General features: G+C 41.1%; 1 protein-coding gene across 1 annotated transcript; it reads right to left on the bottom strand.

Moving 5' to 3' along the window:
- Window positions 1–5655: 5655 nt before the first annotated feature.
- On the bottom strand, window positions 5656–8150 carry LOC310958067 (THAP domain-containing protein 6-like; the record flags this gene model as incomplete). Its single annotated transcript, XM_083928872.1, has 5 exons — window positions 5656–5816; window positions 5924–6134; window positions 6371–6484; window positions 6607–6799; window positions 8071–8150. The coding sequence occupies 5 exons, from the start codon at window positions 8148–8150 to the stop codon at window positions 5656–5658; spliced, it is 759 nt and encodes a 252-aa protein (XP_083784998.1).
- Between the last annotated feature and the right edge of the window lie 19287 nt (window positions 8151–27437).

A 27437-nucleotide genomic window follows, 5' to 3' on the forward strand; every position in this document is an offset into this window, starting at 1 on the left:
CACCGCAGCATGACTCGGCCACCTGCAGCTGCAGTCCAGAGAGAGTGCAACGCTTCAGCTCTTGGACTTTAGCCACGACGAGGAAAAGGTAATTATAAAAAGTTTTGTTTCTAAATCTAACGCAACGTAGCGCAATGCAACAAGACATGGCAGTGAGCTAACGTAAATAGTTAGCTGTTTGTGCCTCCGCTACAAACGTGGGGGGCATTGAGCCCTCACTACCACCCCAACACAGGGTTTCTGCGGGTCCTCACAGTCTCAGATCTTATGCAAACTTGGCGTATGTACTGCTGGGGGCCCAGATAGATTCACTGTCGAATTAAGTGCATGTAGGTGCCATCTAACTTAGTATTGCTTGTAGCGTTGTTGCTACGGTAACACACGGCAATGTGAGTCACGTAGTGTACGTCCACAGGTAGTAAAATCAGCTGTTCTTCCCCCGGTGTGTGAATGTCGCTTGATATCGATAGCTTCTTCATCACTTCCATCATTTCTCATGTATGTCTCAGCATAAAGGAATGACTGTTTATTACATATCCCATTTTCAAATTACATTGATATCCCTCAGAAACACCAGTCCTATTTCAAGGTGGCTGCTGAGTTCTGGACTTGCGACTGAGCCCTCAGCTGACAAATCACGAACTTCCATGCCCTGTCCACAGCCTACAATAGCTGATGAGTCTGTGTTAGAGGGAAGGGCAGATATAGGAATTTTCATGGTAGATTCATGGCTCAGTGAGAAATCACGTCAATAAGAGTGTTCAGGGCTTGAAGGGATAAAATGGGTCAAAGTGAATATGTTTGACCTAAATATGAATATTAATGGGTTAAGTATAACTTGTATTGATAACCACTACCCATTATTTATATGATATTGATAGTGGGTGGTGGTTAGTATTTTGTGTTGTATTTCCTATATCAGTATTACTTATATTGTACTGTATATATTTTCTGCCCAACAGGCATTTTGACGGCAACCACAAGCTGGTCAGGTGGCGGATGGTCTTTCATGGCTGTGTGGATGACTTCAGCCGGACTATTATATACTTGCAGTGCTCGTCCAACAACAGAGCTTCAACCATCCTGTCATTATTTGTAGGAGGAGTACAGAACTTTGGCTTCAGATGTGATCATGGTATGGAAAATATAAATGTTGCCAGTTTTATGTTGGAAACAGGGGTATCAGTACACAACTAAAGGATTGAGAGACTATGGGCAGAACTCAATAGAGTTGTATCTAGACATTTTATAAATATCTTTAACTCCATGGAGAAACAGGGTGTACTGGATTCATTGAATGAAATACATTTATTTTGTCTGCATTATGTTTATTTACCAAGGATTGAAAGAGCAGTAACAGAATTCAACAATCAATGGAACAATCAAGGACTCCCCACACAAGGTGGGCAGACACCTCTTCAGCTGTGGCATTCAGGTGTCATTAATATGCAGGAATCCATTCAGCTATAAACAGCATTTTTGAAGCTGATAACTACTATGGCATTGATGAAGAAGGGACTTTTATCAGAAATATATGAGAAGTGAATATTGATGAGTTTTAACATCTGTTGAATTAATTTTACATTTTAGCGATCCATGCGCATATTAGGAGCATTTTAAGATGCTAGAAAAGTAAGAATTGCTTAAAAAGAAAGTTTGGTGAGAATATGAAACATGTCCTTAAAAATAAAGGTAAATATGTTTTAAAACATAGGCTGACTGAGTCAACTGAATTGTGGTGAAATCATATAAAAAACAGTTAAATTGCATACGGCATTCAGAAATTAAAACAATAAATGTCTTTTTTAAAACTTTTTTCAGAAAACAGACAAGACAAACAGAAAGTGAGTGAGAAAGTGAGACACAGACAAAAGCAGTTTTCAGAGCATGACATGTTCATGCCCTGCCAAACACAAATATGTTTCCTAATGCAAAGTCAAACTTCTCCTTGAAGAGTTGGTAAGACACATGTAGCGGCAACTTGATGCAGTTAACACATGTGTTGGCAAGTGGGAACATTGATGTAGAGAAGCCACCATCTCCTTTGTGAATGAACTGGACAGAAGGAGTTGGGGTAAGCCGATAGGTGGTACCACAGATACTCCAGTTGTGAAGGCCAATATCTTCTCTAGTTTCGATGGCCCTTCTTTGTCTGTGAAAACAAAAATAATATTAGTGGTAGTTGGTACAATTAATGTGTATTTGAATAATTTCAAAAGCAATTAACATCAGCTGATACTGAATTAATTGCCCCGGAAGAGTATTTCATTTCTCAAAACCAAAGCGTCTAAAATCTAACAGCAATGAATATATAACAGGTCTTTCATCTTTCAACATTCGTAGGTTGCTTTTTGATAATAGTAAACTACCAAGAGAACACATTTAATCTGTAATGCTTGTTGTACAGGAGTGTTTTGTAGAAACTAAAATAAAATTAATGATAATAAAAAAAACAGATGTATCAGTTTATTTGACCATTAAACCATTCATTACCTATATTTTTTCCCCAGCATTATTTACAGGTAGGTTTCGGGCTCCGTGTTGTTCTTTTTTACATTGAGACTTGTAACATTTGTTATCATCATTATGTTATCATATCATTATGCATCATGTTTTTTTTTTTATTAGGGAGTAGTAATACATCCTGAAATGGTCATGCTGCTGTATCCTGACTCTGAAATAGAACTGTAACAACTAGACCACATGAAAACATACAGTACAATATAAGTAATACTGATATAGGAAATACAACACAAAATACTAACCACCACCCACTATCAATATCATATAAATAATGGGTAGTGGTTATCAATACAAGTTATACATAACCCATTAATATTCATATTTAGGTCAAACATATTCACTTTGACCCATTTTGTCACTTCAAGCCCTGAACACTCTTATTGACGTGATTTCTCACTGAGCCATGAATCTACCATGAAAATTCTTATATCTGCCCTTCCCTCTAACACAGACTCATCAGCTATTGTAGGCTGTGGACAGGGCATGGAAGTTTGTGATTTGTCAGCTGAGGGCTCAGTCGCAAGTCCAGAACTCAGCAGCCACCTTGAAATAGGACTGGTGTTTCTGAGGGATATCAATGTAATGTGAAAATGGGATATGTAATAAACAGTCATTCCTTTATGCTGAGACATACATGAGAAATGATGGAAGTGATGAAGGAGCTATCGATATCAAGCGACATTCACACACCGGGGGAAGAACAGCTGATTTTACTACCTGTGGACGTACACTACGTGACTCACATTGCCGTGTGTTACCGTAGCAACAACGCTACAAGCAATACTAAGTTAGATGGCACCTACATGCACTTAATTTAACAGTGAATCTATCTGGGCCCCCAGCAGTACATACGCCAAGTTTGCATGAGATCTGAGACTGTGAGGACCCGCAGAAACCCTGTGTTGGGGTGGTAGTGAGGGCTCAATGCCCCCCACGTTTGTAGCGGAGGCACAAACAGCTAACTATTTACGTTAGCTCACTGCCATGTCTTGTTGCATTGCGTTACATTACGTTAGATTTAGAAACAAAACTTTTTATAATTACCTTTTCCTCGTCGTGGCTAAAGTCCAAGAGCTGAAGCGTTGCACTCTCTCTGGACTGCAGCTGCAGGTGGCCGAGTCATGCTGCGGTGCTGTCCGGAGGGGAAAAGTGACGCTATGTGACTGTCCAGCGGGTCGCGGCTTGGAGTTGCAACGGTCGGTTGCTGCACGACTGTTGTCGCATTTGACACGGTTCCGATGGTCTCCGCTGACGCTAGTACTGTGTGAAGTAACGCTGCGGCCTCGGCCAGGCTGCCTTCAGGATGTTGGGCAGAAATTACTGTTGCGGACAACGACGCTAACGCTGTGAATCGCGCTTTGTTTTTCTTTTTTTTTTCTTTTTTTTTATCGAAGCCTTCCGTTTTGATTGAAATGCCTTCCGGTTATACTGAAATGCTCTCACACAGTATACTGAAATCCTTTCAAACAGTATACTGAAATCCTTTTATACAGTATACTGAAATGCTTTCACACAGTATAGTGAAATATTTAAGTGTATATACCATATATGGTTTGAATAGTGTTTCAGTAGTGTTTATGAAAGCGTTTCACATGTATGTGTGAGAGCATTTCAGTAGTGTTTATGAAAGCGTTTCACATATATGTGTGAGAGCGTTTCACATGTATGTGTGAGAGCGTTTCAGTAGTGTATATGAATGCGTTTCACATGTATGTGTGAGAGCGTTTCAGTAGTGTTTATGAAAGCGTTTCACATGTATGTGTGAGAGCTTTTCAGTAGTGTGTGTGAGCAAATAATCTTTCAGTTGTATATGTGAGAGCATTTCACATGTTTGTGGAAGCGTTTCAGTTGTATGTGTGAGAGCTTTTCAGTAGTGTGTGTGAGCAAATAATCTTTCAGTTGTATATGTGAGAGCATTTCACATGTGTTTGTGAGAGGTTATTCTGAATAATGTCCCTGGTGGCCCCTCATATCATGTTGCTCCTGTTTGATGAAACAGTTTAACAGCAAAGGATATTGATCAGATTCTGCCACTTCTCCTTTGATAGTCTAAACTTTAAAAAAAAAAGTGACATGACATGAAAAATTATCTCATAATTCATGTCAATGTCATGTTCAATATTTAAAAAAACAAAACTGATAATATCTGAGGTGACCTGAGATTAACTGTCTCTGAAGTGTCTTCCTCTCATGAAACCACAGCACATCCTCCGCTGACCTACTGCTGGAAATGTGCAATCCATTTACACTAGACCACATGTACAACAACCCCTCTCCTCCCTGCTTGGACAAATCCAGATTAATCCAGATTAATCCAGGTGTGTCTGACCATTGTGACTACTCAGACACACCTGGATTAATCAGTTTGTCCAATAATGTAAGACAGGAAATAAAGGAACTGCCTTAAGTTCAGGAAGTAGTGGAACTGTGCATAGAGCCCAATAACAGACAACAATATTTAGATATAACTTTTTAGTAACAGAGGCATAACAGGTCTACCTCCATGATCATTTACCTGCAACATGTTTCGTGCCAACTTGAGCATATGGCAAGCGTCCATCATTACAAATACCTTCTTGCCAGTCACCGGATGCGGGAAACTGGTTTGAAGTGGCTCTTGTGGGTCTCCTTTCAGCGCACACCCAAACTGGTTACACATGCTAACATTGGAGGCATGCCCATCCATTGTTACGCATACAACCCGAATACCCCGTGCATGCAGCTTCTCCAAAGCATGACTGAGAAGGACCCTTTGTGTTTCTGGAGACAGAGACTTAGTCAGATAATATGCAATGGGAGCCTTCCAATGTCCTTGTAGACCAACGACCATGAACACCAGAGCCTCTGTAGCAACATCAGTCTCACTGCTGCCATCATATCATTGACTGGGTATGTGGATTATATTGAACATGTTTCCTGATGGCCATGGCGTCCAACATGAGTGCAACATATCCATATTTAGCCTGGTCTTTTTGGCATTTTTTCTCCAGCATATCCAGCATCATTTGGTTCAGGCCAGGCTTGTCATCCACTGAACGCAGCCACCTGAAAAAAATTGATACGTAGCTTTTTATTTATTTTTGACGTGTTTGCATCAGTCATTTCCAAAAATTCAATCGGACAACATTAAGACTACCTTTGTAATGTATGTGGATGTGGGAGGGGAAAATGTTTAGTCTCCCTGAGGTATTTGTATGCCTTTGGACCATGCAGATGGAGCGTGAGCGCAAACTCTCTGTAGTCCTTTGTGTACTCATGATGACCCTGTTTTGCCATGAAGTCTATCTGAAGATCTGAAATATTATGAGCAAAAATTTAAAAGTTCCCTACAGATAAGGAGTTTAATAAAGAGTGTAAAAATAACATGTACATGAATTTCAAAGTGCTAATTTTGTCTTACCCGAGTAGAATTCAAGCCTATCTTTGAGCTCTTCATTAATGAGGTTCTTGTCCCTCAAATCCCCCAAAAGACTCTTCACTGTGGTCTTTGCCCTCTTTTCTCTGGCCATGGCATTCTTCTTCTCTCGCTCCAAACTTTCCACTCTTGCTAACGCTTCATTAAGTCTGGTCTTAAGAGCTGTAGGAGAAGCACGCAAGGCATAGCCATGATCCTAGCAGAGGGATGAACATGGTTTGAGTGATGTTTCACTTCACACACATCACTTTGACACCACTAGTGTCAAAACCACTGACAGTACCGTGTGTGTGCCAGGAATGCATGTTCAACATGTCTGTGTGTGTACATGGGTTTATTTCTGAGTGTGTTTAATATGAGTGGCAGCAAACAAGTGAGATTTTAATATGTCCAGGACCATTATAGTATGATGTTTAAAGTAGAAATACTCACATCATTAGGCTGAGGTTGTGGGTGTGAGGTTGCAGTTTCTGGGGCATCCTGAAAGGCCACGGACAGGTTCTCTTCAGCCCTTCTGGAGGTAGACGTGGTCCTGCCCTTTGCTGGCTAAATGAAGAAGCATAATACTTAAAAGGATTAAACAGGGATAAGTATCTCACCCTGCCCTGTGATTGATAATACAATATTTACATTTATGAATGCTAATAGCCTTATGATGATACACCTACTATTTGGAGGTGAACTGGGAAGCTGAAGACGGATGGAATAACACCATCTCTGAGTCGGACAATTTGACCTGTCCTATCAAAATCGCCCTGCTTAAAATGTTCACAGCAAAGCACATATGAAACACTTGCAGTGAATCCTTCCCTCCTCAAAGCCACTTCCCACTTCTTCCTCACAGCTTTGTCTTTGGGAAACCTTCAAAATGAAAACAGGAGATTCTGTAGAGTCTACACAAAAACATTTTACAAAGGAGGTCAAGCTTATTTTCTTCCTTCAAATCTCTTACAACCTTTCTTCAACAACACTCCTATTTTGATGCATATCTGTCGATAAGGAACCAAAGCTGCTTAAATTGTGAATAAGCTTGTTTGCATTGCAAACTATTCCACAATCAGATGTTCTGTTGTCTGCATTTTCAAAGCAACACTACGTAGTATTTCCGGCCTTAAAATAATGTTTCTAAACTCATTGAAGTGGTACTAGCTGAGCAGCAGCTCAAGCTAGATGAAATATACAGAGTTAAAGCAGAAGGATCTTATGTGAGATCCAGAAAGCAATGGCTGGACGAAGAGGAGCAAGGCTGGAAAAGTCACACAGTAGAGCGAGCTGCATTCAAAAACTTAATATTGATGGAGCTGTCACAGATGATCCAAAAATGGTATCCAACCATTGCTTCATGTTCTAAATGAACCTGTATAAATCACACTATGATAAAATGTAACAAACAGTTAAAATCTATATTGACCAAAGGACCCCCTGTGACAAGCAAGTAACCAGTCAGATCGGCCATTCATCAACTTAAATTAGCCTAAACAAATCTTCTGGAACTGATGGCTTGACATCTGAATTTTGCATAACATTTGCTGATAAACTTGCCCTCTTCCTCTATGTTGTAGTCACCGAAAGCATCCATAACCAGACCCTTTCTCCAACTGTGTGGACGAGAGAAGTGACTATTTGATCGGATAGGTGTGTTAATGAGGAAGACTCTGGTGAAGGACGTTATTACAATCAAAGTGTGGCCAATGAGAAAGTCTGTGCCACCTGTGTAAAATTCGCTGGTCAATGTTATACCAGTGTAAAGTTAATATATTAATAGTTGTTATTTTGTAGCCTGTATTCCTATGTGTCGTTATCATCAGCTGTTTCCCCTTGCCTGTGATGTGTGTGGTAGTGGTGATTGTTTGTGGTTGTCATGGTGACAGGGCTGGTCAGTAAAGTGGAGTGTTAACATAAACATAAACATAAAGTACCTGTTTTCCCGATCATCAAGATTTATACCACCACAACGAACCCTCATTCTACACCAGTAATATTTATTTTATTTCTACAATAGCATTCTTGTGTCAGTTGTAATCTCAGTCAGTTAGTTCATAGCCGGGGATACATGGGGACCGTGGACATAAATACAGCCTACAGTAACATTCGATTCACAAAATACAACCAATAGTAATGTTCAATCTTACTTGTGAAAAGTAATCCCCCGAGTCCTGTTCTCGATTGTCCGCCGATTAGAGCAGGAATACGCTGCACAGTGCTCTGGCATCTTGTTCCTTCTGCTGCTCAACTCGTAGGCTCAACTAGTCAATCATAGAACTTATCTGGTAGAATGACCGGTCCAAGATGGTGGCTGCATTTCTCGCGGCCCAACGTTCGATGCGGCGTCTACTCTTTATATGTCTATGATCACAACAGTTCCGTTCTGGAACTCATTTGGCCAAACCGTGAGGAGGGTTACGGTGCTTCTGGGCCAGAGAGTTGATTCATCCGACAGAGAGGAACAAGAGAGATCCATTAGAAAATGAGTAAGTGTTTTTACTTCACAAAAACGTGCATAATTGTGACCAGATCGGCCAAAGTGTGCTTCTGTGTGCAATGCGTAATTGGTCCGTGTATCAATAGTCATGAACTTTGTTTGACAAAATTGACTGTCCATTAGTAAAGTATTACTCTGTTGTGCGATTGCTCTAAGACTGCAAGGGAAGCTCAGCTTCCCCTAAAACGTCACCAAAAAAAAAAAAGTGTTGAAATATGTACTGCTGTTTGTACATTTCATTAACTAAATACGCACTAGAAAGCCTTCATCTTTAGTTCAGAATCAGCTATTTATCACAGGTAACCGGCACAACTTCCTTCTCATTCATCCTCACAGCACCACAGCGCTTTCGGACGCTCAGCTTCTACTGACTTCAATGGGGAAGCGTAGAGCGGGTTGTTCCACTGCAGCCAAACTACACGCTCATTGGATAAATGCTGGGCTTTGTCCCACCCATAGGACGCTCGGTGTCTCTGGGGGTCTATGTGGCCGGACCTTCAGCTTCTGCATGATGATTGGATAAGCTGTCTGAGGCGGAATCCTTTTTTGATTGACAGCTAAATGAGCGAATCAGCGATCATGAAGAATAAACATCCACCGGAGCATTTTCCAAGTTTTTCATTCTGTTGGTCCGAACTGATCCGGAGGCTCCACACTCACACTCACAGGCGGTCACACTTCACAGCTGCCTGGCGCAGTAGCTCCAGCTGCTAGCATTAGCAAACTGCACATCATGAGTGATAATATGAATTTTGTAGACCGGATTTTTGCGAAGCCATTTGATAGTGTTCCTTACTAAGAGAAAATTAGAGTTAAGGTAGCCCGGCGCAGCAGCTCCAGCTGGGCCAAGGCCGTTTAAGCATCCCAGCTCTCCTGGCCATTTAGAGGACACTGGTCAAGTCCCTGGAAAAGACACCTAGTATGTACGACAAGGTCACAGATCCTTTTCTTGAAAAGGAACGACGGGTAGAATCTACATATAAATAAACAAACACATTTACCTCAAGTAGCAACTTAACCTTGCACATGCACATGTCACATGTTAATTGCTTTTTCATGCCTTTTGTATGCCCTGTCGAAGTTAGATAGAACCCCAAAACCCACTTTTGACCAGACAAAACATCCCTGAGGCATGGCCAACAGTACATTTTATTTGGGACAGCACTTCCAGTAAGCCAGCTCACCTTGACATACCAGGACACCTGAAAAGACCTAAGACAGAACAGAGTCGCCAAACACAATGCTTGTCGTTTTAAAAAAAGACAAAGTCGCTGGCGAACGGTAAAGTCTCCGGATCAGTTCAGAACAACCGAATGAAAAACTTTGAAAACTCTCCGATGGATGTTTATTCTTCAAGATCACCGATTTGCTCATTTAGCTATCAATCAAAAAAATGATTCCGCCTCAGACAGCTCATCCAATCATCAGAAGCAGAGCGTCCAGGCCAGCCCACTGTCCCATAGACCCCCAGACCCGCTCTACGCTTCCCCATTGAAGTCAGTAGAAGCTGACTGTGTAAAGTGCTGTGGAGCTGTGTGGATGAATAAGAAGGAAGTTGCGCCGGTTACCTGTGATAAGCTGCTGATTCTGAACAAAAGATGAAGGCTTTCTAGCGTGTATTTAGTCAATGAAACACAGCAGTACATTTATCACCACTTTTCATTTAAGGGAAAGCTGAGCTTCCCTTGCAGTCTTAGAGCAATCACCACTGCTGTAACCCCTAACCCTAACAAAATGCTGAATTAAATCAGCAAAGGCAGAGGTATTTGCAACAGGGGAACATAGGAATGATTCTGATTGATTCTGATTCAGAATTACCCCGCGTACTGTTAGCTTACCAGTATTCTGCAGAGTCAGAGATGAAGGCGTAACAACAATACTGTTAAATCCTCCTGTTTCCCTTTTACAGAAACAGTGGCTCGTGTAATATTGTGACAGTGACCTTACAACACTTCAAGTGTTTTTTATTTATTTATATAGCCAATTTAACAACCTGGGATACAAAGTCGTGCACATAGCATTTGGAAAAAAGATGTCTTCAGGGATCAAGGACAGCTAACATGAAGTCCCCTCATGTTTTTAGTCTTGTATGATATACAACTATCAAGACCTGAGGGGTCTAGCAGAGGTATATGCCATTAATAGTTCACTAATATATTCTGGAGCAAGATCAGCCAAAGCCTTATAGATTAGGAGGAGGATCGTGAATTGAATCCTAAATTTTATCAGAAGCCAGCAAGTGACATCACTCAGGAGATGTGAGAGCAATATGAGGTCTTAATGAGTAGTTTTGCTCCAGAGTTCTGGATTAACTGTAACCGTGCAACAGTGTCTTGGCATGAGATGCAATAAAGAGCATACAGTAGTCTAAGCGTGAGGTTACAAAGGCATGGATAACTATTTCCAACTGCTGGAAAGAAAACAATGGTCATATTTTTTACAAGAAAGAAGCAGGACTGAATAACTCTCGATGTGTTTGTCAAATTTTAGCTGGTCAAATTTGACATAAGTGATGCATAGGTTTTTGACAAAATAAAGTATATAATGTACCAAGGTGCTGGAGATTATTAATGGAGATCTGATCTGGGGCAAAAATCTGAATTTCAGTTTTACTGTGATTTAATTCAAGGAAGTTTTGTCAACTTCAGTTAGTAATTTCTGGCAGAAACAGACAAACAAAGAGCAATTCATTACTGATGATCGATGGTTGTGACCATGTGTGTGTATATAGGTTAACTAGTCCATGCCAGGGTGTTCGACCAAAAAAGAGTCCCAGGTGGTACGAGCACTTCTATAAACGTTGCCTCCGAGTCCTCTGTCAGCTGTAACATCCAGCCGCTCAAGGGTCTTTCTAACACAGACACTTGTACATAGTAGTTCAGTTCGAGAGGTCGGCGTGCCTAATGGATAGATAGAGCTGTGTATCATCAGCGTAGCACTCAGGGTACTAAATGAACATTACAGAGCACTGCTCATGGGACGTAATGTCCTGAGTCGTTTCTATCTGCACAGAGACACACTTTATCCAGTTTTGGATAAAAACTGTTACTGCAGCACCACAATCTCTAGCCTGTGACAGGTGCATCTATACTTTTTTATATGCACTCAGTGCGATGTTCCTCCAGACATACATCATACACCCTAGTAGAATGATGAGCTCTAGAAAGTTGCTGTGGTCAATGTTATGGTTATCTAGAGTGTATGCTGCCTCAGATTGCTGTCCTCTGTAGCTCAGTCCACATTTCCTCACATCTACTGCCGTCTCTTCCTCACTTGATCTCTGTGAGCCACAATTTGGGGACCATGTAGCAGGCTGGCTATATCTGATTTAGATGCCTTGAAAAATATGCCTCAGCACAACCTCTGTGCATGATGCTCCTTTCATGTTCCTCAACTCTTTGACTGATATGGTTCCAGTCCTGCATTCCACTTATGAAGCGATTGGTAACACTTGGTTGTGCAATTGCTATAACATACTGCACAATATATACAGGGTTCTAAATTAACAACCTCCAACCCGCCAAATGCAGGTTAAAATTCATTTTGGCGGGTGTTATTAATAACTTACTAGCCAGTTTGGGTGGTGATGTACCAAATGAGACATTACATGCATGATACAATGCTCTGTTCTTGGTCATTTATCCCTGTTGCAGTACTTCCTACATTTCCCATGAACGCTGTGCCGCAATGCTACGTGATGACGCTTCATACGCCCATTATCTGTGCGCAGTTTGCAGTAAAAACCAGCGTGAGAAACCTTGGAAACGAACGAAGCATCCAACAGAAAATACAAGGAAGAAGAACGAACAGAGTTGAAGCAGGAAAATAGACTGAGAGGAGGGAGTTAGCTAAGTAAATAAAAAAGTTACGATTAAACTATATGACTAAAGAGGAGGGAGTTAGCTAACATTAGTAAAGTAAAGTCAGAAGTTCAGATTAAACTAAATGACTAAAAAGGAGGGGGTTAGCTAACATTAGTAAAGTCAAAAGTTCAGATTAAACTAAATGACTAAAGAGGAGGGGGTTAGCTAACATTAGTAAAGTCAAAAGTTCAGATTAAACTATATGACTAAAAAGGAGGGGGTTAGCTAACATTAGTAAATTCAAAAGTTTAGATTAAACTAAATGACTAAAGAGGAGGGAGTAAGCTAACGTTAGTAAAGTAAAGTCAAAAGTTCAGATTAAACTAAATGAATAAATAGGAGGGAGTTAGCTAACGTAAGTAAAGTAAAGTCAAAAGTTCAGATTAAACTAAATGACTAAAAAGGAGGGGCGTAGCTAACATTAGTAAAGTCAAAAGTTCAGATTAAACTAAATGACTAAAGAGGAGGGAGTTGTTAACTTACTGTGTACTTTTGCAATGTTCTAATATATTCAGTTAAACAAATATCAACCTGTATGGAAAAGATGACCTTTATTGTGAAGGAACCGGATGTAGGGGTTGAAAAGACGGCCAAGATGGCGAATAAAGTTGTTGTTGAGCCGCAGTAAAAGTTTGTATTCTTTTCGTTTAACATTGGTAGCAGAGGATGGTTAGTAACTACAAAGTACCTCCGGGCTTCGACGAGGGAAAGCTGTATGAAAGCTGGAAGAATGAAGTTGCTATTTGGACCAGAGTCACAGAGCTCGACAAAGACAAGCAAGCGCTTGCAGTTGTTTTGGCGCTGTCCGGGAGAGCAAGGGAAACGGGGATGGAGATACCGGCAGACGACTTAAATAAAGATACCAGTATGAAGACTTTGTTAGACTACTTGACGATTTGTTTCTTAAAGAAGAAAAAGACCGAACATATGACGCGTATTTAAGCTTCGACCGGGTTGAGAGAAGGCAGTAGGTCTATGGCGGACTACATCATAGACACTGAACAACACTACTCTCGGATGCGCAAGTACAAGATGGAACTTCCTGATGCTGTTTTGGCTTTAAACTGTTGGATACTGCATGTTTGGACACAAAAGACCGACGTTTAGCCCTTACAGCATGCACAGATCTTACTTTTGCATCAATGAAGTCAGCACTGAAGAGGATATTTGGCGGTAATCCGGCTGCTGCATCCAGCATGGGAATTAACCAAGAAACGGTATATATCGCGGAGCAGAGACGAGAGAGAGGCAAGTCATGGCCACCAAAGGATCAACAGAGAGCGCCGTTGCCTGGCACAAACCCACTGGACAGGTATGGCAGGAGATCAAAGTGTGCTGTATGTCAGTCCACATTTCACTGGGCCAAGGACTGTCCACATAAAAGTGAGCAAGTCAAGTTAACCGAGGACCGTGTAAATGGTCAAGTTGAGGAGTGCAATATCACTCTGTACACAAAAGAGTTACCCTCTGCAGCAGAAATCTTTGTGACAGAGTGTTTTGGTTCAGCTATTATTGACACTGCATGCACACGGACGGTGTGTGGTCAACAATGGCTGGATAGCTACATGACTAAGCTAAGCGAGAGAGAGTTAAATAAGATAAAGAAAACAGAGACACACAGTCAAAGACCCTTCAGATTTGGAGATGGAAAAGTGATACATTCCACAAAAAAGTTAAAAATTCCTGCAAAAATCGGAGAGACTGGATGTTACATTGAAACTGATGTCGTCCCAGCTGACATTCCATTACTTTTAAGTAAGGACTCAATGAAAAGAGCAGGGACAATACTAGATATGGAAAATGACAGAGCAGTGATGTTCAACAAACCTGTAAGACTTGACTTTACAAGCTCTGGTCATTACTGTGTAAACCTTATGAACAACAAAAACAATAGTATTCAGTGTGATGAACAACTGAACAATTGTCAATGTGTTGACAACTGCAGAAAATGAAACTTCATCAGAAGAAAAGGAAGAGTATGAAAAAAGGAGCTGTGAGGATGAAATCCTCACAGTCACAGAGCAAATGGGTTCAGTGACAAAACAAAAAACCTTGCTGAAACTGCACAAACCGTTTGGTCATGCTTCTGCTGACAGGTTACAGTGGCTGCTAAAGAGCTCAGGAAACAACAATACACACTGCCACAGCATCCTGCAAAAAATTGTTGGTGAGTGTGATGTATGTCAAAGATACAGTAAGACTGCACCCAAGCCTGCTGTCGGTCTACCACTGGCATCTCAGTACAATGAGACGGTGGCTGCATGAACTTATACCAGGTGTGTGGTATCTCCACATCATTGATCAGTTCACACGATTTAGTGCAGGCAGCATTTTGACCACAAAGAAGTCTTCAGAAATAGTGAAACACTTTGTCCACTGGATAAGTGTGCATGGCCCACCTCAGAAGCTATTCAGCGATAACGGAGGAGAGTTTAACAATGATGAAGTGAGAGATATGACGGAGAACTTTAACATAGAGGTTAAGACAACAGCTGCCTACAGCCCATGGAGTAATGGACTTCTGGAGCGACACAATCAAACACTTACTGAGACCATAATGAAAGTAAAGGAAAGTAATGGTTGTGACTGGAGCACTGCTATGGACTGGGCCCTCATGGCAAAGAATACCATGCAAAATGTGCATGGCTACAGTCCTCATCAGTTTGTTTTTGGACAAAATCCCAACCTGCCCTCTGTGCTCACTGATAAACCCCCAGCTTTAGAGGGCACAACAAAAACTGAATGGGTAGCAAAACACATCTCTGCATTACATGCATCAAGAAAAGCTTTCACAGAAGCAGAGTGTTCAGAAAGAATACGTAGAGCGCTGAGAAAACAAACACGTAATACAGATGAAAAATATGAAGCTGGAGACAAAGTGTACTATAAGCGAGTGGACTGTCATGAGTGGAAAGGGCCAGGAGTCATCATCGGTCAGGATGGTGCTGTGGTCTTTGTCAGACATGGAATAACCTGCATCCGGGTACATCATCTCAGACTGAGAAAGTGAATGCAGCAAACATGGAGCAACATGTCACAGAGGATGATGCTGACAATGACACAGACTTTGAACAAGGACAGGACATTGATGATAATAATGGAAATAAAACAGAACACACTGTACCACAGGTGCAACAAAGGTTCATGCAAAAAGACCCTGCAGAAATGACCACAGGGAGGCAGAATGAAGAAGAAAATCTCACAAGTGACATAGAGCATGTAACAGATCTCAGTCTGAAGGCAGGACAAACTGTGAAATACAAAGACAGTGGTATTTTACACACCGCTAAAGTTGTAGGACGTGCAGGAAAAGCCACAGGTAAATACAAACACTGGTACAACTTAAAGTATATTGAACCTAGTGATGTTGCAGGGACAACCGAGTCAGCCGATATGTCGAGAGTAGAAGATCTTCAGGTTGAAACCCATGTTCCTGAGACGACTACCCCAGATATATGTGAGGACATATTTATAATTAAAGATGTCTCATTTGACTCAGCAAAATGCCAGGAGATAAAAAAAACTGGCACCATAATAATGTGTTTGAGGAAGTTAGAGATGAGGGACAGAAGTGCATTTCCACCAGATGGGTGTGCACTCTCAAAGAGTCACCCACTGGGCCAGTACCCAAAGCTCGACTTGTTGCTCGGGGTTTTGAGGAGTTAGAAGCGTCAGAGCTACAAAAGGATTCTCCAACATGTGCTACTGAGTCTCTTCGGCTGCTTGTGGCAGTGATCTGTCAAAGACAGTGGACAATTAACTCTATGGACATAAAGTCAGCATTCCTACAGGGAATGCAGCTATCACGTGACATTTATATTAGGCCACCACCTGAAGCTGAGAGCAAAGGGATGTTATGGAAACTCAACAAGTGTGTCTATGGTCTTGCTGATGCCTCCCTATACTGGTACAACAGAGTAAAAGAAATAGTACTCACAGCAGGAGGAAAAGTGTCTCAAGTTGATCCAGCTGTTTTCTATTGGCTAGATAAGGACTGTGCTGTCACTGGAGTTCTGGCCTGCCATGTGGATGACTTCATATGGGGAGGCACAAAAAATTTCTCCTCAACAGTGATACCTCAGCTCAAATCTGCATTCCAAGTGGGGCGCGAAGAGCATGGGAGCTTCTGTTATGTAGGGATGGACTTTGGGACTGTTAACAAAGGAGTGCAAGTACACCAGGACAACTACATTCAGCATTTGCAGCCAATACATATGGACCATTCACGAGCTATGGAACAAGTCTCGCCCCTAAATGAGAAAGAAAAGGATCAGCTCAAATCTAAGATTGGCCAAATTCTTTGGGTTGCAAGACAGAGCAGGCCAGATGTAATGTCTGATGCTAGCAACTTGGCGTCAGGTCTAAAAAAGGCTACTGTACAGACTATTCATGAAGCAAACAGAATAGTGTGTAAATTGAAGTCCAAGAAGGTAGTTCTGAACTTCCAACATTTAGCTAGTGATAATACACTTAGGCTGATCGTGTTCAGTGATGCCTCATTTGGAAATCTCTCAGATGGAGGCACTCTGGGAGGACACCTTATCTTCCTAATAGGGGAGAGTGGAAAATTCTCACCTCTTGCTTGGCAGTCAAAGAGAGTCAAGGGGGTTGTTTGCAGTACACTGGCAGGTGAAACATTGGCAATGTCAGATGGGATTGACAATGCCATCTTTCTGTCTACTCTCTTTGCTGAACTGACTGTTGGTAATGTTGTACAACCCACAACAATAACCTGTGTCACAGACAATCATTCACTGGTAGACGCACTGCAGTCTACAAAGTCAGTCACTGAAAAAAGATTGCGTCTGGAGATAAGCAGCATCAAAGAACTTATTCAAACCAAAAAGGTTGAGCGGGTCCTTTGGTACTGCACAAGAGAACAACTTGCGGACTGTCTCACAAAGAAAGGAGCTTCAGCTCTACAGCTACTGAAGGCACTTAATGATGGACAATGGGAACTTGATTAAACGTCCAAACAAACACACACTTATTTTTTTGGTGGTATGTTATGATCTATGTCATCAATGTTGGGGTACATCTGTTTTAAACAAGAATGTGTATGTGCCTGTTTAAAAATATGTTAATAGGGCTCCAGTTGCATACTAGGAGTACATTGGTTTAATTTAATTTTTTTTTTTTAAAAGACAGTGAGTTTGTTAACTTACTGTGTACTGTTGCAATGTTCTAATATATTCAGTTAAACAAATATCAACCTGTATGGAAAAGATGACCTTTATTGTGAAGGAACCGGATGTAGGGGTTGAAAAGACGGTTGTTGTGTTAGTTGGGAACGGGCCAAGATGGCGAATAAAGTTGTTGTTGAGCCGCAGTAAAAGTTTGTATTCTTTTCGTTTAACAGGAGTAAGCTAACGTTAGTAAAGTAAAGTCAAAAGTCCAGATTAAACTAAATGAATAAAGAGGAGGGAGTTAGCTAATGTTAGTAAAGTCAAAAATTCTGATTAAACTAAATGACTAAAGAGGAGGGAGTTAGCTAACGTTAGTAAAGTAAAGAAAAAAGTTAGAAGATTGAAAAGATCTAGAAGTTAAAAAGATCTGGAATCTTTTTCATAAACCTTTCTACTTCCCCTGTGAGTTAGATTCCTACATGCCAGTCAATGTTTCCATTCAACCGCAGGCCAATAGGCAGGAGGCACAACTGCTCGCTGATCATAATTCACTAAGCACAGATTGAATTAAAATGTTGTGTCAAAGATACAAGCGTTGTCAGGCAGCCAATACCAAAATCCAAATGTTTTTGTAGGGACTGTATGAAAATGACTGGTGGGGAGGGGAGGGAGCCTCAAACTTATATTTAATTTTTTTAAATATTTAATTTATCAATATTGTCTGTTGCTGCTAGAGGGCTTCAGTGCCGTAATATCTTCTTGCCACACCAAATTCCAAATAATACCCTTAAAATATTAAAATAAATAAGCAAATCACACAATTGCCTCAAGGGGCTTCCATTATATGCAATATAAGATGTGGTAGCCTGATATGCATATCAGATACCCGCTTGTGAGTCAGACTCCAACCACCAATACCGACCGAATGGCTGAATTGACCGTCAAGTGCAAATTCAAATCATCTGTGTCCCTACAGCTTTATATTATTATTGTTATTATATATAAAATACCTCATTCATTAATTTAAAGCTTGTAAGTGTCTTTAAAAGGTGGTTGCTAAGAAGTGACTAAATGAGACTACAGGTGAAATCTGTTTGAAGCTAGTGCTGGTGTAGTTCATTTATTATGTTTTTCCAGGAACAGTGTGATGCTAACTCCAAGGTGGGCCTACAATAATATGTCAAAGGGTCCTCTTCTCTCTGGAGCTCTTCCAAATATCTATCACATGAAACATCTACTTTTGTAAAATGTTGTGTGTTGACATGACTCCATCACTCATTACAAAACTGACTGAAAGAAATGTGTGTCAGTTTCCTAAATACAAACAGTAGATGAAAAAGTAATCAAAGTCAAACTAGCAGAACAAAGAACGTTAAATTTCAGAGTAAGCCCATGCATGAGTACAGCTGCTCATTCTCCGCTGTATTGGTGTGATGATGACGTTTCTATCATCAACTATCTATCAAAGGGAAACCCCAAATTATCTCAATACCTGATTCTCCTGGCATTGTCCAGTGTTCAAATTTGAAGAAAGCTCATGTGGACTGTAAGATTAGGACGAAGATTGAAAGCTCAAGAACAGATAATGGACCTTGTGATAACATCATTCTGCAAAAGCCTTTCTGTTGTTTTTGTATGTATGCTGATTTTTTTCATGGAATATAGAGTTGATTAGTAATAGGTTGACTGGCAATACCGCAAAGAAAAAAGTCAATACCTGTACAGCCTTATCACCTATAAATCAATGCAGAGATGATAAGTGATGTCTTCACACACAGGAGTGTGGACCGATATACTCCTACTAAAATCAACAGACCAATGTGGGCTTGGAGGTTTACCTTGTCCAATGCTTCCATGTGTCCGCAAACACACGCCTCCCCTCCAGGATTGTTTTCTCCACTATAATTTCAACAATGGAGATGTTGCTGTGTTGGCCCTGGCATCGTCCTAACAATATTTTCGACTTTGCTCTGCCTCCTCTGTCCTGGATGGATGGATACCAGAGAAAGTTGCCATCCTTTGACTGGCATGTCACCTCAGGTGCCTCTTCCTCAGGTTCCTTTTCCTCGGTTGCCTCTTCCCCAGGTGTGTCTTCCTCAGGGGCCTCTTCCTCGCCATCTGTTGACTGGTCATTCTCACAATGGTCGCATAACAAACACCTAATTATTGGAACAGGTGGAAGGCTTGTTTCACGTGTGTGTGTGTGTGTGTGTGGGGGGGGGGGGGGGGTAAGCACATAAGCACAGGAAAGAGGACAAACCTCATTGTTTTGTGTGTGTGTGTGTGTGTGTGTGTGTGTGTGTGTGTGTGAGTGTGTGAGTGTGTGAGTGTGTGAGTGTGTGTGTGTATGTGTGTGTGTGTGTGTGTGTGACATGCTGGATGAACACAATGTAGGGTCACCCATTAATTTTCTATAACGGTCATTTCTGACCGGTAACACCACGTGTTACAAAGTTGACCAAGCCACTCAAAATTAAATGAAAGTAGTGAGCAGTAATTGCATGTGTTCAAATTCTTATTGTGCAGGATATCATAAGGCCTTGAGACAATCAAATGTATGATCATCATTATTAAAGTGTATGACATTTAAGAAAGACAATTAAAACAAATAGTTTATCATTTTGACTTTTAAGGTGGCTTGATTGATTCACTACATCAACTCATGCAGTAACATGAAAAACACTCCACCTTAAACAACCAAAGAGGATGCTGAGCTCATCTGTTAAGCTCATCTGGATTAATGTTTTTAAAATGAGGAGGATATGGAGTGCTATAAATTAAATTTTGGGAGTGGCAGAATAATATCAAAGAGGAACATATTATGATCTGAGATGGGAAGCTCTGTAGAATTGCATGCTGTCACTACAGAGCAACAGACTCAATCTAAAATATGGCCTTTATTATGAGTTGGGAAATTATGTACTGAGTGAAGCTACAACTTTACAAAGTTAAAATATTTAGTGAAAGTGTCATAAAAGTGTGTATAAAAACAAACATTAAAATCAGCCATTAAAATGACACTGGGGGACATTACATTTAAAGTGAAATGCAGGTGTAAAATCATCCCAGAGTCATTTTAGGCAAATTGGGTCATCAAATAAGCCATCGAGACAATATATTCCGTTTATGAACTAATAACGTAGATTTTCCGGAGAGACGCTAACAGCCTGACACGACTAACACGGATAAGCTCTGGGCGGCGAGTTGGATGAATTCAAACGTCTTTTTTAACCACCAATTCTGCTCAAACTAACACAAAACCTCTGCCGCAGCAAGAGTCCTGACACATTAACCGAATCACCAACAACCTAGTTAGTGAACACAGAGTTTATTAAAAGAGTGTTTTTAAAAACTTACCTACTAGCCCCGGTGCCAGCTGCTCCATTCAAGTTGATTATTCCCTGAGTAAAACAGTTGGGAATGGCTGTTATGACAGTGACAAGCAGGATAATCCAAAGCAGCACCTTGATTGTCCACACATTGCAGGTCAACTAGGGACAGGGGAGTTAATTGACAGGATACGGAGAACATTGTATTTTTTAACCTCTGCATCAGATTCTGTCTACCATAAGCTTCAACTCTGAATGCATTCAGAGACTTTGTAGACTGTGGTGGGGTACGTGTTCCATCAGAACTCAGACCTCTGATGAACTTTACCTAAATGATTCCTTGCTGTTACATGTGAGAGGGGCTTCAGCCGCATTAACCTGATCATAGTGTAGGTGTAACCAGCATTCCACAAACAAAGGAAAAAGACCAGGCACTTTGTTCCTGGCTGCATGGTCAGAGACAAAGAACTGCCCTGTGACCCAGCAGGATCACGCATTTCACTTTTATTGCCATTGAGGCTGAACTTGCTGTTTGCCATCCAGTTTGTGATGATTTGCAGGCAGTCGATGAGGGCAGTAGGTGGTGATTTAGATTTGGGGGTCATCAGCATAACAGTCGAAGTGGATACCAAAATGACGGAAGATATTACCAAGGGGGAGGATGTAGATGATGAAGAGTAGGGGAACGAGGACAGAACCATGAGAAACACCGTGGAAGAGTGGTAAGGGTAATGATCTTGAATTATCTATTTGGATGAACTGCAAACGGTCAGACAGGTAAGAGTGGAACCACTGGAGAGGGATGCTAGAGACCCCAGTGCTAGCCAAACAATCTAGGAGGATGGTGTAAGATGTTGTATCGAAGGCGGCACTGAGGTCAAGGATGGTGAGTAGGCCAGAGTCCGCTGCTAGTATGTAATTTGTTATCAGGGATGAGCGAGTACTGCATTGTCTGCATCTGTATCTGTTTACCATATGAATTATCCATAGCCGTACTCGGAGCGGGCGGGGTCTAACCCAGAAGTGGGCGGGATTTAAACCAGAAGTGGGTGGGGCTGTATTGAAATGGCCAGGGCTTTAACCAGTATGTTATTTTAAGCCTGCAATTGATACGGACTGATCAGAAATAGTTCTATTTATTGCTGATTAGAAAACTATTTACAGGACAGCATTAGTGTGTGTGTGTTGAAAGCTGACATTTTTTGTTTGTTTTTTTAAACTCAGACGACCAGCAGGGAGAGGGAGTGTGTGTGTTTGTCCAGCTTAATTAATTTGTCATATTTATACAACTTCTACCTTTATTTTTTATCGAATAAAGCAAAAAAGTTCCAGACACTAAATCTCCAACATGCAGAGACGCAATGTGAGACCCATTCTACCAAGCAGCACGTCTGAATGAACCAGTAAGTAAGTACAGACCAAAGTTAAAACAAACCTGAAGCTGAAGAAACTTAGTTAAAAAAGGAAAAGACCCACGAGTGCTGTCAGTCGCTATTCGACGTTCTGGTGAGACTGTGTTGGAGGGAGAGAGAGCTGTGCTGTGCTGTGCTCTGATTTTCATTCAATCTGAGCACAGATATCGACGCGTATTACTCGTATCGTACTCTTATTCGGCAAAAGTGCGTTGTCCGTACCGGGTACTCTGATCCGGCTCATCTCTATTCGTTATTTGAGTGAGAGCTGTATCTGTGTTTGATGATGTATGATGGGGACGGAAACCAGACTAGAAAGGCTCGAAGAGGTTGTTTCTTGATAGATGGTCTGGAAGTTGGCAGACTACTGTACGTTTGAGAACTTTTGAGATGAATGAGAGGTTTCAGAAAGGACCGTAGTTATTGAATTAATTCGGGTCTAGGCTAGTCTAGAAGTGGATCGAGTAGACAAGTGGTAGACCTGGAGACATGATCAGTTGAGATATCTGTTGATCCCTGGGGAGGGTACTGGTGGGCCGGACAGTAGGGTTAAGCCACGGAGTGTGTGACTGAGAAGACAGGCAGGGGGCAAGATGGTGATGTAGAGTCGTCCCGGTGGATGATGTTGCAGGCAGATTTGGTGATCCAAGTAAATTTTAAACAGTGAACAGTGAGTCCAGTTTTCCTTGCAAGGCGCTCAGGGTGGCGACCATGCATTTTAAGTTGGCGGAGTTCAGAGGTAAACCATGGAGCAGTCCTAGAAAAGGTCACTGTGCTGGTTTTTGATGGATGTTGTAGTGGTTGACAAGATCAGTAACAGAGGAAAGGTGTGGATGAGAAATTGACAAAGAAATTAAACTGCTGAGTTCTGTGATATGGATATTCTTAATATTACGGAAGGACATGATACAGTTTAGGCGGGATTTCCAAACAGGAAGGTTGACATCAAAAGTTATGAATTTGTGATCTGAGAAGTTCGATACCGGAAATATTAAATGGAACAACACCAGAACAGCAGATCAGGTCTAAATTATGGCCCTTGTGTGATGGAAATGAAACATACTGAGTGAGGTTGAAACTGTCCAGGGTAGAAATAAAGTCTGTGGAAAAAGTGTCCTTAGGATTGTCAACATGAATATTAAAATCCCCAGTTAAAATTATATTTGGAGTGATGGAACAAAGATCTGCTAAAATAGATGAGAGTCCAGTTATGAAGGTGGTAGAGGCCTTAAGTTGACGATAGACAGACACCATAATGATGGGTACAGGTCCCTTTAACTGCACAACCAGCACTTCAAATGATAGTGAATCTTTCACAGAAACAGGAACTATTTTCAACCTCTCGCGATAGACCAGGGCGAGGCCACCACCTTTACTGGAAGTGAGTGGTTTAGCAGTGTAAACAAACCCAGATGGCAGAGGCTGATTTAAATGATAAAAGTCATTAGGCTGCTGCCAGGTTTCAGTAGGACAAACAATGTCCAAGTTAGAGTCTGAAATAAAATCACCAATTATTGGGGATAGCTAATATTAATTGATTAACAATAAGATTATTGAGAATCTCATAACCTGATCAAGGCCCTACAATAGTATCCAGCTGCTCTCAACTGCAAGGGCCTCCACTGCACTTCTGGAATCCCTCTCAATATGTCAGGACCTGGTTGAGACAGCACAGATCAGCTTAGGACACTCAAACGACAGTAGGAAAGGCAAAACCAGTTGAAATGGACCAACTCTGGCATTATTTGTGATCTATTTGCTCAACAGTTCCATGTCTTTTCTCCATATCTTGATCTGCATAACCTCTTTTCCTTTCTCCTATTTTTTCTCCTTGCATGTAAAGTGAAAACAAATTGTCACAGATTTCCATTTTGTACAAAGAGATTCTCATTATCTGACTTATTAAAAAATAACAAAAACAAAATTACAGAACTCAACTTAACTTTCTTCTTCTTTGAGGTTTCATAGCAGTAATGATCTAGGGTGAAGTTGCACGTAGGGCTACAACCTGATTTTCACACTTCTAAATTATCTATATTGAATGTTTTTTTGTTTTGTTTTTTGGACGTGTTTGTTGTATGTTGCTACCTGCTGTGACAGGGATTACCACTTGGGGATAATAACGACTCTTGAACCTTGAGCCTTGAACCTTGATATGGTCTAGCCTACTCTTGTGAGATCCCCCTGCAGCTCCAATGTCATCTCCCAGCCACAGCTGGACGACCTGGTGGTGCAGTTTACTGACGGGGACCTGCAGCCTTTGAGTAAAGAGGAAAGCCCAGCTTTCATAAACTTAATTAAGGGGTTGCAGCCATCCAAAAAGGTGCCATCAGTTAAAAGTTTAAACTGTTAAAATAATTGCCGTTTGTGGTTCTTTATGGGTTGTGGCATTAATTTAGAAAAATAATAGCTTGCAGCAACATACTGAAAAAAATAACTGTTTTTGGAACTGTTGATGTTTATTTATTTATTTATTGTTGTTCTTTTGTAAACTTTATTTAAACCCATTTACCTCTCTACCAGCCCGTCCCCTATATGTTACCCTCTTAAATCCATACACACATGTTACACTTCTGCCATACTACAAGCCTGACTCAGAAGTTGGAAGTTCACGATTTCCGTGCGGAACGCAGCATAACTGTTCATCGAGAGAGGGAATGTCTCACACAGATTGGAATACTCAGCAAAAAGGCAACAAGTTCTTTCATTAATGGGTCATATGATCAACCACCGTTGTTTTAACTCACTTTTTAATAGACAATAACTTAAAAGGCATTAAATAGATGAAAATCTTATACAACATCAGTACAACTTTAATTTAACCAAAAACAGGCACAAAGAGAAACACAAGAAGCTACAATCAATAAATACGACGATAGACCGACTAGGGTACATATTAGGGCGAAAGTGATCGATTCCTCGAGAAGTCCTAGTTTCAAATTAACTCGATGGTAAACAACGGTACTCAAGTCTGTTGTTGTGTGCACACGCGCTTGTGTGTGCACGTGCATGCGTAGAACCTCTTGCTTCTGCGCTTGACCCGAGACAGAAACACCTTCGCCTCAATATCCGAAAGAAGTAGTGTGACCTACATGACGGGGTTGAAGGGTGAAGAGGGAAAGGAGTGACGTTCAGGGCCGCAATGTCGAGGCACTGGAAACCCTCTTCAGGGAGGACTAGCTTTGAAATATGGATGTCAACGATAGTTTGAAGCTTGTTTCCATGAGCCATGCATTTATCTTCAGGAAAACTTCCAACATGCACCAGTACAAAAAACTGAGCGTTCTGGCAAAGCAGCACCTGCTGATACCTGACACCTCTGTGCCAGAGGAGCACCTGCTCTCCACAGCTGACAGATCATTAACAGAAAGTGAACGCAAATTTAATTACATTTTTGTAAGGGAATAAACTAAAGAAATCAGACAAAGCACATTATATTGTCAGTAAATTAGAGGAAAATGTAAAGTAGAGCCATTTCAGTTGTCCTATTATTTGACTATAAATCTCAAGAAAAAGCAATACAAATGATTCAGAGGTCTGTAATATCTTAATTGTGATTTAGTATCTCGCATGCAGCTGCAGAACTGACCACACCCTGCATCATTACCATTCATTAAGTGGCCAACACTACACACATTTACTGGATATGCCGAATTGCCATCCTAAGATCCTATAAGGAGACATTAGCACCTCAATTATTATGCACTCTGTGGTGGAAGTCCCTGCATAAAGGAGCATTGGAAACCTGCCTAAATCCAGCAGATGAGCCGGCAGATTTCAGCAAATCTCTGATGCTCTGTTCAGCAGGGACTTCTGCCATAGAGACAGTCCAAACAATGTTTATCCGATCACAATGCCCACAATGCTAAGACACAGACCTGGATTAAAATAAGCATATCTCTAACCAAAACCATGCTGTTTCCCAAACAGTGCTTCCATTGCCTAAACCTAACCACATGTGCAATTCCAGTCTCTGTAACATTGCTTCACCCCAATTACCTCCTTTGACTTAAGATAAGATACAGTAAGAGATAGAATCATAAATAAGTCATAGAGTGTGGTCTATACCTACTCTGTGAAGTGTCCTAAGATAACTTTTGTTATGATTTGGCACTATAAATCAAATTGAAGCCTTTATTGTTTCCCAGTGGGGACATTCGGGTAGGGCAGAAACAGAAGGACATAAATAAGTAAGCTAGAGATAAATAGAAAAAAGTTTTTTTTTTTTTTAAATGACTTCAATGCCTAACCTTAACCATCTTGCACGAATTTCCCAAATCTTAGGTTAACATCTAGACATTACCCGCATTACTTGAAGCTTGTTGAGATGGATTTGTGTGATCCTTTTAATATCGCAAGAATCCAGCTGCCGTGCAAGGTAAATGTAAAATAGAGTTTGAGTGAAATGTAAGCCTGTCAGTTGCCTCAAATTATGCATTAAAACAGTAAAAGTAATAAATATAGCACAGCTTTGGGGCGCCCCCTGGCTGAGTGGTTAGAGCAGTCCCCCCATGTAAAGAGGCTGAAGGTCCTTGAGGCAGCGGCCGCGGGGTCGACTCCGATCCGTAGGCCTTTGCTGCATGTCTCCCCCTCTCTCTCAATCCCATTTCCTGTCTGCCTATATAATAAAGACTTGAAAAACTGCCAAAAAATATTTTAAAAAACAAAACATATATATATATATATATATATATAGTTTAAGTATATATAAGTATTGTCTGATATTAAGTGTAATAGTATGTGAGAGACATTATATGTATAATTATTCCAGCACATGCACATTTCAAGACCTTTTTTTGTGTGTACGCAACAGTTATAAATGAGGCGAGAAGAAATAATTGCATTAGAACTGGGACTACGCCTTGTCCTGCACTCCCTTGCCCAGTTCCAATCTTTCCACAGAATCACGGCCTCATTTTTGCAGTTGTTGGAATTTTGCCAGGCTGGAAGAGACTGTTATTCATGCAAATGTTGATAACTAACATCTTGTCTCATTCACTTGGTTTCAAAGAAACCTCCAGGGTCTGGGCTGATCTAATATGCCAGGGCAAATTATTCCAGAGCCTCGGGACAGTCGGCGCAAAGGCTCGGTCCCCTCTAGTTTTCAGTCTGGTCCTGGGGACTTCCAGCAGCATTTGATCTGCTGACCTCAGCGCTCTGGCTCGAGTGTGACAATGTAAAAGTTCAGTTAAGTGCAGCGGTGCGAGTCCATTTAGAGCTTTAAAAACAAATAACAAAAGTTTAAAATCAATCCTGTAGCAGACAGGGAGCCAGTGTAGCGAGACCA

The sequence above is a fragment of the Echiichthys vipera genome, assembly GCF_963691815.1.
Source record: "Echiichthys vipera genome assembly, chromosome: 15".
In the NCBI taxonomy this organism is placed as follows: domain Eukaryota; kingdom Metazoa; phylum Chordata; class Actinopteri; order Perciformes; family Trachinidae; genus Echiichthys; species Echiichthys vipera.